The sequence below is a fragment of the Melanaphis sacchari genome, unplaced genomic scaffold (assembly GCF_002803265.2).
Source record: "Melanaphis sacchari strain LSU unplaced genomic scaffold, SCAv2.0 Contig26_pilon_pilon, whole genome shotgun sequence".
Taxonomy (NCBI): domain Eukaryota; kingdom Metazoa; phylum Arthropoda; class Insecta; order Hemiptera; family Aphididae; genus Melanaphis; species Melanaphis sacchari.
In genome coordinates, this window is record NW_020271143.1 from 1,512,654 (window position 1) to 1,530,571 (window position 17,918).

At 26.8% G+C, this 17,918-nt stretch overlaps 1 protein-coding gene across 1 annotated transcript in view; it reads right to left on the reverse strand.

Moving 5' to 3' along the window:
• The window catches only part of LOC112595314 (tyrosine-protein kinase transmembrane receptor Ror-like), a 42,403-nt gene extending 26,398 nt beyond the window's left edge, over window positions 1–16,005 (reverse strand). Inside the window, exon 1 of the mRNA XM_025340459.1 lies at window positions 15,244–16,005. Coding sequence (XP_025196244.1) covers window positions 15,244–15,277 — 34 coding nt within the window. The 5' untranslated portion in view covers window positions 15,278–16,005. The remainder of the gene's footprint in view (window positions 1–15,243) is intronic.
• Window positions 16,006–17,918: the final 1,913 nt, after the last annotated feature.

Sequence of the window (17,918 nt, forward strand, 5' to 3'; positions counted from 1 at the left end):
TAAATAACCTTAATGGACAATACAATTTTGCAATATATGCAACAATAATCCAAAAATATTAAAAAAAATTATTTTATTGAAAAAACTACTTTAAGTAGAAAATTTCATTAAGTCTATAAATAACTCAAAAATAATCAAAACATCTTGAAAATCTTAAATTGTCTAGCATAATTTTAATACGAACTATTGTAATAAACTATTAAAATATAAAAAGTATGTTTAAATTAAAATACTGAGAGAAAACATGCACTAGGTATTAATTATTTAAGATAATTTTTGATCGAATTTTACTTTTATAATCAGTTTTACAAAACATTCAAATGCGTTTTATTTACAAGTCTGACTATAAAAGAATTTAAATTATGGCCACTTAATTTAAATTTGTCATGAATCATAACTATTCAGCTTCGTTGAGTTATCATAGCATAAAATATGTTTAACTGCAAAGAGAAATAAGTATCCAGTAATATATTCAATATAAGTTATTTAATTATATTGTGAGATAAATACCCAATTACTGGCTTTTAGAATTAAGGTCGTTCAGTCGAAAGGATAAATAATGATCATAACTGTTTTTACAACCCATACGTAATATCGTATGTAGACACAATCCTTGTATCCTGGCCATGCAATGTTAAAAAAATCTTCGTATCGACTTCAAAATAATTTTATTTTTTTTTTAACATTACAGATGCAAGATTAAAGTTATTTAAACACCTGGATTTCTGGTTTAAATACTGCTAAGTTACAAATCTCAAAATTATCGTGAAATATTTTTGATATCTTACCGCAACCGAAAGCAGTCCTATACAGGAAATAATATTTCATAATATTCTTTGGTCATTATGTAGATTTGACGATATGACATGTAATATTTATTGTTAAATTGTTTTACAATGTACCTGACGCAAAAACTATTTTTGGGAAAAACAGCTTTGAACCGCTATTTTTCTTTTTTTCCCTTCTTATTTCTTATATTATATTATTGAAACTTATTATAGATTATGAACGGTGCTTGGCGAGGGTGAACAATATATTATTACGGCTTAGACCACAGTATTGTGTTTTCTTTTAGATTATAATCTGAGTAATGAATGAATTGGTTTTACAATGATGTATTTGTCGCAAAAACCTTAAAGATTTAAAATAATACATTCCTATTTTTTTTTCTAGCTGGAATCATAAAAAAAAAGTATTAAGTAGTAAAGTCTTAATCATTTTGATTACCAATAAGTGTTTGAAATCAGATTTATTCGTAGTTCGATATGTATACGAATAATAACAATTTACAAAATACCCAAACTACAAAAGTTACAACTTTTATTTTCCAAGTTAAAATTTTGACAAAATCGAGTATTTGTAATATTATAACTTAACCTACCGAATTACCATTATAATAATATTAATAAATTATAAAATATCCTAAAAAATAGATGCTAACCCTATAACACCATTTCCACACATAATCGTTTTTTGTATTCAATGATGCACCATTTATTAACACATCAATTACAGCGAACTACTCAATGACAAAATACTCTCAAAATTGTTCATTTTATAGAACAAATTTTCCGGTTTCAAAAAAAAAAATTATTATTTGGCCTAACGTGTTCTGGCTAAAAATAGATTCACGCCACTTTATTATAGATATGTGTTGAAAATCGAAAGTTTTAATTCAGCACAAATGCACAATGATATTTATATAAATAATACGAGCAACATTTACAGCATATAATTAAAATATTTTTACTTATTATATTATAAATTACAATAATATTAGATGAGTATACATCTATGCTGGGGTAGAGTCACGCACAGGTGTTTTAATTTTATATTTTTTACATTATAACCGTTAGGTTAGATCGTAATGAACCTTACATCAAACAAAATCATTCTCCATCATCATGACACTGCTGCAATCAAATTTCCCGAGGACATACTACTTGTGCCCGAAACTACTGTAGTTGACATTTAAACCGAGAATAAATAATTTAAATGATTATTTTCATTGTTTTTTATACATAAAATTATTATATTTATTAATGATATAAACATTAAAAAAAAAAAATTAATTAAATTTGGTGTCTCAACAGATTGTTTATGTTTTGTAATAAGATTATTGATTTCATCTATTATGTTAATTTAAAATTTGATATAACTCTAAATATATGCAGGTATAAATGACTATAATTTTTTTTTTCTTTTAAGTTTAAAATCAAGTAATTTTATTACATGGACTTTATTGTGGAGTATGAAGATAATATCCTTCCATTCATACGCGCTTATAAACTGTGATAAATGTATGCTCCCATTTCAAATGTCTGACAAGTGCCATCTATGAGTACTTTAGCTTATAGGCTATCCGAATTCATAAAAAAAGAATAATAAATGGAAGCCTTTGAAACGCATCATACAAACACAGTGGTATACGCAATACGAATGCATCGATGACATCTCAACGTCAAACTATCCGAATACCGCCTTATGTTCTACGAACATATTATTATTATATATGCGAGACGAGACAAATACTAATTCTACTCCTACTAATTTCTCGACTCTATGACCTATGCAGCCTTCATGACACTTTAATGTGCTCTGTCTCAATCCAATTAATACTACTAAATGCGTAATATTTCCGTTATTCTCAAATCTACCCGAAATTCGGGTACCGAAGATTGTCATTATATCATTCAAACATATCTACATATTATCTTAGGCTTTATAGTATATTTACAGATCACAATAATAATAACAATAATAAAATACGCTTTTGAACGTCTACTTGAATTTCAACTGCATCAAAGATGGAACAATAAAATATCTGATTTCGTGTAACAAAAATAATGTACCAGTATTATATTATAAGCTCGAATAAAAAATAAATTTGTACAACCTAACACTACAAAAAATGTTTTTTAATTTGAAATAAAATATTTATTATAATATTTATTTATTTTTCATGAAATGAAATGAATTCGTACTAAATTAAACTTGGAAATTGATTTTTAAAAATATATTCAAGATTAAATAATTCAAACATTGTACATTGTATAACATTGAACGTCTTCTAAAATAATGTTTAGTTTAAATTAGTTGATAATTAACTAATTAATAATTACTAAGTAAGTACTAAGTTTAATATTACGTATATACTTGTATATACTAGATAATTGCCTGTGTATTATTATTATAATAATTGATAATATTATATCAGCTTTTTTGTCGAACAGGCAATTTCAAAATAACAGTCGGACGATAAAATAATTGTTATCATCTATAAAAAATAAATGTTATTTCTTTTCTATCTAAATATTTAAAATCAAACAATCTATCGATTCATATATTATTTGCTCGTATAGACCGATACGTTTTTCGGATAAATAAAATTTCATTAATAAATACTTGAACTTATCTTAGTTACCGCAAAGAATAATAGCTTTTAAAGTAATAACCAAGAAAATATAATAATTATAATAGAATATATTCAAAGGACAAGGCATATATATTTAGGTTGGAAAATAGCATAAATTAATTTTTAAAGGTATGGTAAAATATGCCTGTGAATGGGTGCATGTTAGGTAACGCTACATTATACTGACCTCCGTTTCACTTACTCAGTCTTGATAGCCACTGCTTGTACTGACATCATAATGATATGAAATCATTAACAATAATTAATGAACACAAAAAAAGCTTGTTTAAATACTATTTTCCATTTAAAACAGTCGAGATTCTATTAAAAACGTGTGATTTAGCGAGTCATACATAACTTTGTGGCAAAAACAATATTAGTAATTTTATTATTATACAAATAGATTTTTTTTTTTATGTCTAACTATATTTTAAATATTTCCAATTTATAGTTATTATTAAATCGCTGCTATATTAATAATATAATGCAGACAAAAGTTTTCAAAAACTATATTACACACGTCTACAATGTTATAAAAATATAACTATAGGAATACAAAATTTTTAAAAGGTCGTCAGACATTTCTATGAAAATTGTGGTCCTCGGCTACCAGACAATGTAAACTGTACACAATATCGTGGACATTGGCTTTTTGTATGATTTCCGTACATTGCTGGAAAGCTATGCTATTAAAAAATTGTCTCAATGTCTCAATTTGTTCACTTCAAAGAATTTATTTCATGTCACCCGTTTCCGTGCTGTTTATTGTGAAATATAATATGCATTATATTACGATGACGTCATGAAACTTTTACGGGATTCTCATCATTTATATTATGTATATGTATATGAAAAGGAAGGATAAGAAGAAAAAAAATTCACATTATCAAAGAACTATTTTAATGGGAAAAGTAAATCGTTTCGTTTTTTATATTATCTACGAAGTTCTTTTTTCCGATATATTATATACCTAATTATTAAGGAGCACATACGAGTGTAATATACTATATACAACGACAATACACAAGCCAAGCTATTATTATGTTATATATGAGATATTTTATTACGAAAATGTATTATTTACCGTTACCGTGGTTATTGCTGCAACGTAAAATATTATTATACTTTTATTATTTATATTTTCTTAACATACATACTGCATAAACGTATATTTAATCATACGATTTTTTTTACGTTTTATGTGAACACATAATTTTATTTGATTTATGAAACTTAACACGCTAGTATTTTTGTGTTTAATAAATAATAGATAATAATTAATAATAATATTATACTTCCGGTACCAAACAATTATATTGTAATATATTTACGCGAAAGTATAGGTACTTATAGTGTGTGAAATACCGGCGTGCAATCAGTTTTTTTATCGTAAAAAACTCCGTGATATGACTGGATGATTATAGGCGTTATGATTTTTGCACATTTAAGTAAGTAATTATTACAAAATATCTGTATACATGTATATTATTATAAATTCATATAACTATTTATAATAAAATATAAAACTTTGACCGGTGAGAAGCGTGAAGTATTTAACAACCGGAACAATTAGACGTTAAACATTGTTAAAGTCCATAATGGTACGAAATTCTAAAAGACATTGATAAAATAATAATAGAATGTCGCTAATCAAAATACCGTGTTTACTCGTGATACATTTTAGTATTGTTTACATTTAATGCGCAGCTGCCGTAAATATGACTACAGATGTGTAAATAACAATTTCCTATTTACCTACAATTTATGAATCATTATTTATTACCAATGCGATGTTCAACTATAATTATTGTTTGTTTGATCGATTGATTTTCAAACTACACTGCAGCGAGTTAAATAAATATTGTTGCGAAGGATGCTCGAATATACATGACCTTATACATAAATATAAATAGCATAAGCTTTTATTTTACATTCAAACTATAAGCCAAAATATTCATTATGGTCTATGGACGTAGTTTTTGTTATTTATACAAGCAAAATCACATACATAATATTATATTCGGGGATATAATCTTGGTAAATGTACATATACATTTTACCAATGTTATTTATACATAATTTTTCTGCAAGTGAAATTACTCTTTTTATGGATACCTACTATTTAATATGTACTCCAGTATCGTAACTATATTTAGTATTTACAAGAGAAGAGGATTTGAAGGGGTATCTTCCTTCCCTCTCCAACACAATACGATTTTAAATTTCTGCAATAATATTAATCAAGTTATTTAGTAATACTTTTAACTTCGATATATTTAATAACCTTAATTACCTTATTATCTTTACTTTCAATTCTTATATCTCTAACATGCATGCCTTAAATAATAGTATGTAAATTGTTAACATTGTATGACGTTTCTTTACGTTCCAAGCTACGCAAAAAAATTATTTGGGAAGTAAAAAAAAGTCTAAAAACATTATGTACAACACCTTCCAACATCAGAAATTTCATTTATCAAGTGATAAATTTTCGTTATATTTCTTGAATAACTAATGAATATTGTAAAATAAAAACGTGATAAAACATAATAAGTATAATCATTTTCACCAAATATTGACAATTGTTTATAATTTGTATGAAATACAAAGTACAACAAGAAAATTATGTATATAAAAAAATCAAACCACATCTGCTAAGTTACTTATTTTCAAAACATTTGACAATGAGATCAACAAAAATGAAAATAGAGGGGCTTCATTGACGAACTCTGGATCCACTGCTGATTAATAAAGTATATCTTTAGTGCAATCACAGTTTATCGATAAGTTTTTGGAAAATCTATTTTACTATCTATTAAATTAATAACATTATTAACTGGTAACTTGATAAACCAATCCGATACGTTTTCGCCTAGGATGGAAAATATTTTCCGTCTGTGATATTGATAAATTATATACATATATCATATATGATATAATCAATATTATGTGTAACAATTAATATTTTTCACAAATATTCAACTGATTTTAAATTAAGCACGTTTCATTAAAAAAAAAAAAAAAAAAAAAAAAAAAAAAAAAAAATAGTATGCTTGTTTATTAATCCATAGGTGATATTAAAGGTAGGTACGCGTAGTGTCACTCGTGTATTGATCGCGTGTTTACACTAATTTCATTTTCGTAGGTATTATAATTTCCAATATCGAACGTGCTTATCGTACTCGTGATCACCTTTGCACATCCAACAGATAATAATGTTAAAATCTCATTAAGTGTAGTTTATAATATTATATACCTACCTAAACATCATAATAAACTTATTGTAAAAAGATAAAATTAAAAGTACTAATAGATAAAATATAATATATAAATACGTAAGTGCTCTATAAAAATAATTCTGCTGTATTTATTTATGAACTGGTTATAGGCACAACTATTTAACAGCCATTTTATTACTATATGTAATATTTTATACTTGAAAATGTAGTACATTATCATAGTAATATGACGGTTAACTTATTTTTAAAGAGTTTAACATTGATAATTAAAACATTTCAACTGAAGTAAAAATTTATTTTAACATCAGTTTTAAGTTTTTTACGAGTGGTTTTATATTAGTTTCGTTGTTAGTTAGGTAGAGTAGTTTACGAAATTATTTAATAAATTAATTAAGGCGCAGACGATTTTAAATCTGAAATGCGTCCTATAAAATCTAAAAAAAAAATAAATATTTTGAAAAATTGTAAATCCGTTTTTAATTATTAAATTTATTATTTATTTTAAAATCAAAGCCCTGAGTATAACAAAATTAATTATATACTTTTTTAAGAAGCTTAAGCAGTAACTTTTTGAAATTCAATTTCTATAATTGTATCATGTTTTACTGTTTTCTTATGAGAACCGTATTGTGTTTTATTTTTCTTCAAATAATACTGTAATTAAGAACAAAATGAAACTGTGGGTATTACTAATGTTTGCCAATTATTTTTCTTTGTTTAACTTTCATTTTGGAGAAAAATAGTGGTTATGAAAACAATTCTAAATTTGGCTCTCTAAATATTTCGTGTAATTAACAATGACTATCCCATGCTAGCTCATATTTTTTTCAAGATTAAATTTTAATTTTGTTTTCAAAACTATTCAATGCGTATAAATTATGTTTACTAATTTTATTATTATATTAAAATTGGCTTGACACTTCATCTCTCTTTCTTTCTTACATGCATTTATAATATACACATCTTAGCACACCCTACCTAAATATTATACATAAAAGAATATAATATACGAGATCAATATTCTTTACTGTAGTCAACGCGCGTCCTGTAACATCGCGTTAGGTTACTATAATTGATTCGTTTTGAAATCTAATCAACCCACAAATATATTGGTTGTACAATGTTATGTATAAGATTTTAAAAAACTAAAAATTTTTATTTAGTAATTCAAAATCCTTTAATAATTTCAAGAGCTTTTTTAAATTATAGCATACTGATTTTCACAAATCGTGAAAATATATTTTTTTATTAATTTTGTTAACCAAGTAGAATATTTAAGTATTTTTACGATAACGGTTATTTTTATATTTATAAGTACATATAAAATGGATTAGAACTTATTTGTTCCTCTTTTTCATGCGAAACAATAAATATTCCCATGCATCATAAAACGTTATAAATAAATAAGTAATAATAGAGATTATTATAACTGCAAAAAAATGTTTGCTAGTATACTTATTAATATATTATTGGTCTCATACAAATTATTATCGACATTGTTGAACTCTGATATTTGTTAATGTATTTGGGCATTAGTATTTAATAGTTTAATCGAATTATTTGCTAAAGCAATACCAAATTTATTGGTCAAATTTTTAACTAATTATATTTTAATTTGTATAAATATGCATATATATATTAAACACATAATTATACTCTATACAGAGTGTCCAACATAACTATTGTTTAACTTCTTCTTTTTTAAATATTTTTTTTTTCATATTGCTTAAATTTTAAATTAATAATTTCTATTAATTATTCATAACCATACAGAACACATAGTTTATTCTTTAAAAAAGACCTCCAGATTGCTTAAAGATACCTTTATCAAATGATAAAATTAAACAGAAAAATAAATTATTCGAAGGGACTATATTGTTGAAAGACATTTTATACCTTACGGTAAAACTAATAATTTATTCATATATTTATTATTTAATCTCATAAACTTAAGAATTTATAATTTCGTTTAATTATGTAAATAAAGTGCACTAAATAAACATTCAAAAAAAAAAAAACTTATATTTAACAACGTTAATGGGTTTTAAAATAATAATTAGGTTTTAAAACGTATTTATATATAAAAAAAAAATGTTATTGTGACTTGAAATAATTTTGTACATTATCAAAATTGCGTTATTTAAATTATAATAATATCGTATTCGAACGAATATTTACATAAGCTTTGATTATTATAACAAGAAAAATGTTATTTTTAAACAAGTAGGTAATTTTATTCCGAGCGACACGCTGCACTTATCAACCTAAGTAAGAAAAATGACAGGGCTTTAATTTTTTTGTTATCGTGTGGATACACTAACAGGGTTATTGGTAGAGAAAAAAAACATTAAAATAATGTTAAGTTTATGAATTTTATTGAGCACCCGGATGCGTTGTTTCTGTTTTTAGACATCGTTTATTCGTTTTAAAAATAATATAACAATTCTTATTATTATTATTATTGTTATCGAAATACCTCTTTACGTGCCGCGTACACAGTTGGTCGGTTTCACCCTTGACGGCGCGGCGTGGCGACGATGGTACAAAATGTAAATACCGACAACTGTTAAATTATAGTCACATTATAATATTAACCACGTTCGGGACAGACAAAATCAACAACGTTCGTCCTAACGTCTATCTTTAATTTTCCATAAAACGGTCGGATCGTCCGTCATACCTACGTCGGGTTCTTACACCTAACTCTAAAATGAATTATTCTCGACATACCATCTACACCTTACCTTACCGTAGTCGCTATAATAATTGCTTACAAACGTTGTAAACGTAAATATCAAACACTGATACGCGCCAGCTATAAAGGTCTTAATAGGTTCCCTACGGCCAAACATTTTGAATAGTAATATTCTTATCCGTGTTTGTTATTTCGTCCAGAATTACCACAATAATAACATAATAATATACAATATTGCCCTGTATATTATAAGAAATCGATTAATTTAATATTTACGAACGAACTGGCCGTTAATAAAAAAACAATATAAATAGCTATTTGAAAACGATTGTTGTATATTATTATTTATATATTTTGTCCTTGTTTATTGCCCGATCTTTAAATTTCTCGATAAATTAAAAATCTAATTAAATAATGTTTATTGCTTACTTTTTTTCTCAATTTTACAGAGCGCTCCGAATAATGAAAAAAAAATAATGGGGTGAAAAATAACTGAAAATTAATCAAAGTGTTGGAATAATCAACCGAGAAAAATATTCTGACAATGATACATTACCAATTTATTTAAACATCGTCAATATAGGTATTATAAACATAAAATAAATTAATTAAAAAACATTTAAAAACCGCTCCGTTTTTCCTTTGTCGATAGGTACATTACTGCAGAAGCACGGAGAAGGTGTTTTTTTTTTTTTTTATTACCCACCCAGAACACAGTATTATTATTTTAATTTAAGTTTGAATTTCGTGCACCTTTCTTCGAAATATTTTATTTTAGTATTTTAACGATTAATAAGAATCACGTTATGCCTGTGAGTTCTATCCCACAAACAACAGCTTTAGTGTTTAAAAGACAGTTTGTTTAATAAACTTTTAAAAAAGTATTTATGAAATTAAACTCGAACGAGTCGAACGACATTACAATAAACAAGAAGCTTATTAATGTAATTGAATATTTCATTGTACCTATTCAGTTTACCTCGGTATCGTATGTAGTATGTACAGTGTGGGAGACAAGAAATATAAAATTTAATTATCCACTTGATATTTATTTATTTATTGGTTCCAGGATTCTTGCCAAGTTCATCAAATCCACACAATATTCTTAAGTTGTTTTGGTTAATAGATAATTAAGTACGACAATTAAGTTAACTTCTTATTCATCTTAATGTAAATTTTAAGAAACGTAAAGTTTTTAAAAATATAATTATCGTTATACTTTGTAGTTTCGTACAATTATTTAATTATATACATTTTTTAGTAATACAATAATAATAGTAAATATTATTCGAAATTCCGGTAAAACTAAGAAAACCTTTTTCTTTTAATAACGGACACCTCCACTTCACTACGTTAAAAAATCCGAAGTATGAAATTGAAATAACTAGGTATTCACTGTAGAATAAAATGTCGATTTTTTTCATAATTATATCATTATTAGTATCAATAATTTTCGCTCGTACATCTACTTCATATTATTAATTGTAACATTTAATTTGTATTAATAGTAATTTATTTATAAATTTTTATTTTTATTGCTATTACGTACCTATTCTAATATTATTTTTTTAATATATATATATATATATGTGTGTAGTTTGTACTTTATACTTGAATAAGTTAAATATATTTTTATCTCAGTTAAACTATAGGTAAGTGTGAATTTATAGGTTTCAGGTAAACATTTTTCATCAACATTTACAAACATGTTTCATAAATTGTTAAGGTTTATATAAAATAACTGAAAAATTGTTATTAAATAATGATAATGTCAGTTAAAACTACTATAATCAATGTTTTGTTAAAATATAAATAGTTAAAATTTTCGAATCATTAGGATAGTATAAAATACATTAATCATTAATCAACCTACTCTATTATAGCATAGAATCGTGGTATATTATGTCCTTATTAAGCTATTTAAATTGTATAAGACATTAGTGTAAAATATAGACATTATAAAATCTAATTCAGAAATACAAAGAAGATTTTAACAGTGACCAGTGAGTATAATATTAATATGTATATTTAAGACATCCCAGAATACAATTATACGTACAGAGATGTAAAAAAATTCTCTTAATATTGCTTGGTTATTCTAAAACTAGGAGCATTTTAAGTTCATAATTCACAAAATTACAAACCAAAATTATTTTTATTTAATCGCAGAATGTAATCTACAACTTATAAAATAATTTCAACGTTATATTTAAATAGATAACAATAATATCAAATGGCAATAGTAATTACTAATTAGTAGCTTAATGAATAGTTTTATAATAAGTACTTAGAAAATATAATTATATTACATAGATCTATGTCACTCTGCATGTAGCACTGTAAAATTTAAAAAAATATCGACGTTGTACCCTAGATTATATTATATTATAGATTCGTAATAATGTACCATATTATAATTTCAAAAAAATTAATCAACGACGAATAACTAATGAAATCGTAAAACAAAATAATACATTCGTAAAATATAATATCATATAATAAAAGTACATTATTAGTGTATGTTCTATTTTAGTATTTATCGATTAGCCTATGAAAAAAAAAAAAAAACCGATAATTTATTATTTATTAATATCAAACAGTTTTTGACATCCTTTAATAGAATAAAAATTTAATCGATGTCTATAATTCGAATAAATGTCAACGACGTTTTAATAGTAAATAAATTAGATACGAAAAATACCAAAAAAATTATTTGCTCGTTATATTGCTATTAAAATATTTCTCCCTGTCGCGTCGCAGTGATAAATAAAAATGAAACCATAAACCTTATAGTTTAATATGTGATCATTGTGTACGTTTTGTGGATACATTTGTCAAAACCATGTTTAGTGTGTATATTGTACTTCTACCTACACGAAACACCAAGTACCTATATTATAATATTATTATTAAATAAAAGGAACGGTTTTGTCGTTAGCGCCGAACATATTGTAGCGGTATAGTACCGTTTCCTTCGCATCGATTTCAGGGTCACAGCAAGAGAATGGACGACTCTATTCATCCCGAATAAAATGCGTGCGAACCAAACACAATAAACATAATATACAATGCACGTGCCTTTATAATAATATTGTTATATTTTATTAAATAGCTAACCAACCTGCAGTTCAATTGGCAATACTTGACTACATCATAAAAATACTAATATCGGAATACTCGAGAAAAACTACAGTACTTAACTATATTGATTATAATATGTATATTATGTATTTTTAAATGCTTTAGAATATCATAATTTATTTTAAATGCTACGCACGATAATATGATATATTACAGAATCCCTAAAATGTCATTGATTTCGATTTACTCCATATATTTGTATCCATAAATATAACAAATTAGAGAAATGGATTGAATGACATGCATATTTTGTGATAAATGTAAGTGAAGCTCTAATCAAAATAGTGGCCAATCGAAACGAATATTATCAACAATATGGTTAGTGGTTACCAAGCTACATATTCTCATAATTTAATCACAAAATATGTTGCTGCAATGGTCCTATCCATTCCTTTATTTGATACGATTTGATATGAATAATATATAATATTAGTTGATTGAAAACAAGCCAAGTAACAGTAGTCCTATCAGCCTGAACTCGATAATTAATGATTTTTTATCGGAATAGTCCATCGTAAATATGTGTTAATATATAGTATCATTTAATAATAACAAATGCAGTTAATATATAATATATATATATACTTGTTTACCTATATCTATAATTAATAATATTATTATAAAAAAATTAATTTATCTAAACGTTAAAAAAAGAATTATACAAAGCACTCTTGAAAACAGAGTACAAGATTACATACAATCCAAGCAGGTAGGCTAATTAACGCGCCGCCGAACACGGTGCGGTATTATTATACATTATTCAGTACTCGAGCAACGCCTCTGAACAGATATAATTTTATTATAGTAAATACGTTTGTGCAGAGTTATATGCAATATATAGTATTGTTGGTAGCAGCGGTAACAATATAATATTGCACGACCATAAAACACGTACCCATAATATGCACCATATTATGTGTATTTAATAATATACTATAGGTGCCTCCTAATCCACATTTTAATCGTTTGAGTTTGCGTGGTTCGGTAGAAAACCGTCAAAAGTTCATCGCCGTTTTGAAAAAAAAAAAAAAAAAAAACAATAACAACAGAGGGCACGGGTTCACGGGCCAGTGATAAGGCACCGTTTTCCACTCGAATTCAAAAAATAACAATATTATATAGATAAGAGTTGATAATATGGATGAAGGATTAGAACTATGAGGCAAGATCTGTTAATAATGAGACTACGCTATAACGTTATACATCAGAGTTGATATAATTCATTTTATTTATCTTACGTTGCCATTCCTCGTAACTAATCATTTTTAATTTTTATTGTTACAACTTACAAGTAATATGTAAATCCCTGTTACTCGGCCTACTCGTATTCATATAAACGTTTTCAAACGATTTTTTTTTACTATATCAATAATAATTTTGTTGTATTCATTCCATATAAAGTACATTATATTATAATATTATATTGTCAAAGAAACATTTTTCTCCAGCATCGTAAATACGTAGGTATTCAATACTGTTATTTACCGATCGTATAATTTAAATTGTTTTCTTTTTGTACACCCTTTTATACCCATACGATTTCATTATTTTTTTAAACACAATACAACATTTAAAGTGTTACATTATAGTTAAATTCTGATCTCTCGATAGTGTTGATGGACAATATACAATATACAATACATCATACGGTTACAATAACATCTATACCTACCAAGTTTATACAGTAAACAATAAACATAATAGGCCGCTTGTAACATTGTAACTCCTACTAATATAACATATTATGTATACTAATTAATAATATTATAACTATTAAGTGAATAAAGTAAAACTAAAAAAATATGTTTATTAAGTTATTCGTTAAAGAATGCACAGATCAATAGATTATGGGGCATTTTACGTTTTTTTAATTTATTTTGTTACTCAGCGAACGTGTGAAATCTTAAATCATTATAATATGATTACATGTATAAAACTTAAGTATGATAATATTAGTGCGTACGATTTGATTAGTAATACAATGAAATATTAGATGCAAAACATTAAACCAATATTATATGTATAAATAATATATATATATATATACGATATACATGACTAAATTTTGAACCAGCTATACGTAGATTCAAGTCAATATAATATTTATAAATATTTTAAATGTTTTTATTATCAAATAAGCAAACTACAATATCGTTGTATATTATTATAATATCTGAAAATGGTCAATTTCACGTTACTCATATCTATGTTTAATAGCAGTGAACAACATATCTGAATATACCTACGGCGAGTTTACATTTGCTGTGCGATAATATAGACATAACACAATAGTGTACCCAGCAATACAAACAAACGCATTTAGGTACCGGAATTGATTTAATTTTGTTTGCAAAACTTTTCACGGAGCGTCTATCTCTAATACAACGCATATTCAGATTAAACAAATATTTGTCCGTTAAAATAAATGAAATATACAAAATGTATGATGGAATATAACAAAATATTTGAATTTATTTTATTGGTTTATAATTATTAAACGTAAAAAAAAAAAAATTAAAAACACAAGCGAAGAAAAAAACAAGAATTTAAATAATATTAGAGTAGGTACACATAAAAAATATGTACATTTGAAAGTATAGATTATTTATCGTGCGATTTAAAAAAATAAATAAATACTTGACCGATATAGGCACACTATAAGTAGTAAAAATATTTTATCGTGTACATGTTACACTAGCGTATCTACTACAATACGATAAATTTATAATATAACTTATTGGGAAAATACTGACTTTTCGTCGATCTTTTATGGTGTCTGATATGCATGGTGACAGGAACGGCAGTCAATTCCCTCGTGCTCGAACGCAAAATTACAATGTGGAAACGACACAGAGGCGGCTACTGCAAAATCGGAAGTGCGATTTTACCTTTCACTTGCATCGCTGTCTGGAAATCGACTTGACGCATTTCACAGCGCATCCGGAGAATTGAACGGAATAATAATAAATCGAAAATTAACGACGACGAAACGATCAAAAAACAAAAAGAAAACGTAAAAAAAAAAAAAAAAAAAATAGAAAAAATCGAAAAAATTCAAAAACAAAAAAACGACGAGACTCGGAACGTTCTACGATCGGCGCGGCAGCAGCACTCGGATGGTGGCGCGACGTTTGTAGCAGCGCATCGCGGGCGAGATTACGTCAAACTGATCACCCGAACCGATCGAAACGGTTTCTTTTACTTCTCTTAACGACGTACGATAACACGTTGTTGTTGCTATTAACGGCGCGTTATCTCGGTTTAGTCGCTGTAGTTATATTTAAAAGATTATTATTATTATTATATTATCCGAGTAGTTGGCGTGCACGCGTGCAGGTACGTATAAACACAGCATCCGTACGCGGAATAACGAGACCGATGATATTATATTATTGTTAAAGCGCGAGTATATTATAGGTATATACCTGTATAGAGATGTGTTACAATTCGATACGGAACACGAGTGGTGGACACGGACTGTGAATCATCAGTGGCGATCGGTGGCGGTCTACCTCGCATGTGAGAGCCCACGATCGAAGAGCCTATATTATTTGTAGCTGTAGTCGCGCGCATCGATCATTGTAAATGGTGTTTTTCTGTATTACTATATGTTGTTGTCGTTCTTTTCAAGACGATTAAAACTGTCGTCGGTGGGGGTGGGGGGCGTGTGTGCGTATGCGGTGCCGCGTTTACAATACGCCGCGCGCCGCCTTCGCCGTTGTATTTTAATAATATAATATTATGTTCCTACCATTTACGCGTACGAATGTACGATGTTATCCCACTGTCTCTACAACCATACCGCCACACGCATGCAGCCACCCCTGTTTGCTGCACCAACCCTTACTCCCACTGTCCACTGTTGCCGCTGCTCCGTATTGTATTCGTCTCAGAAAACGCAAAACCAATTGTGTGTGGATTTGTGTGTGTGTGAGTGTGTGTGTGTTATATATATATATGGCTTTGACGTTGTGGAGTGCGTTGACCACCATTGTGATCAAACGTATACAAATGTAAAAACATTAACTATATTTGAAAACGTTGCTTTTTTTTTTTTTCACGACGTTTAAGCGAGTTTCGAGTAATCGAATATGCGCAATATCGCAATATTATTGTCGACGACATGAGAGTGTTTTGCCAAAAACGAATCCGCCATATTAAACGAAGACAACACACGTGAATTTGGCGTCCTCTTATAAGTCATCGTAACGTTTACATACCTACTTTGCTCTATAGACATCACACCTCCGCCTTTGCACGCTTCATATAATATATATATATATATATATATATATATCCATTACATACTTAACCACCCTCGCTAGAATACACTACGCGACTAAACGTATAACAATAATATTGTATATAATCGTAGAGGCGTTCGAACGATGTAGGAGTGTCTTGGGGTTGATTGTTTTGGGTTTTTTTTATTATTACTAATATTTCGCCCTACCCTCGGGTCTCCAAATCCTCAATTATAGGCGTTCCGACTAATTAATAATCTTATGTGAGTGTTAGTGGATCCGTGACACGTGTGATGAATGTATTATATGCATCTAAATGGAAATTGTTGTATACTCGTCTGTGTGTATTATTTTCATTTTTCTCCCACCTGATTGTAAATAATTATTATAATATATAATGGGCAACGCCCCGTTATGTCGCGAAGCCGCAAATGATGAATTTGGATAAGGAAAAAAATATCAAATTATAATGCTAATAAAATATAATGATATAATATATTTATCGTTTGTACGTATTTAGGAAACTACTTCAGTGTTTTCGATAAAAATATTTTATTTTTATGAGAACGTTCTTGGTAATAATTATTATTATATTTAAACGTGAATGTGATAAAGTCGTGAGCAATTGATAATAATTAAATATAATACAACATTAAAAACATCGGGCAGGTCGTTAAATTTAAGTCTTATTTTCAATATTTTGTTTTTAAACTAATATATACAACAACAATAATAATAATAATAATAACTGTTATTACTACTACCATTGATTATATAATATAATATAATATAATACTATATTATATTCTATAATCAATGCTACTACTTACTTTTTTCTAATAAAAATTTAAAACAGTTGACAAAAAAAAAATCATTTAATTAGTTGTTCAGTTCTTACTTTAATCAAACGAAACATAAAAAAAAATTTACTAAAACTCAAAATAAACACAAAGCATCTATACATTTTTGTATATAAAAGTTAACAAAAATTGATATTATTGGTAAACTACAAAACGTTAACGAGTATATTTCGGGAGATAAATCCAACTACAGGATTATAATATATTTCAATATAAACAAAAAAGATCACAGGAATAAATAAGTAAACCTAAGGGTTTTATATATAAATATATATATATACATTTCGGGAATACCAAAAAATGTATTTTATAGAAACTTAAAAT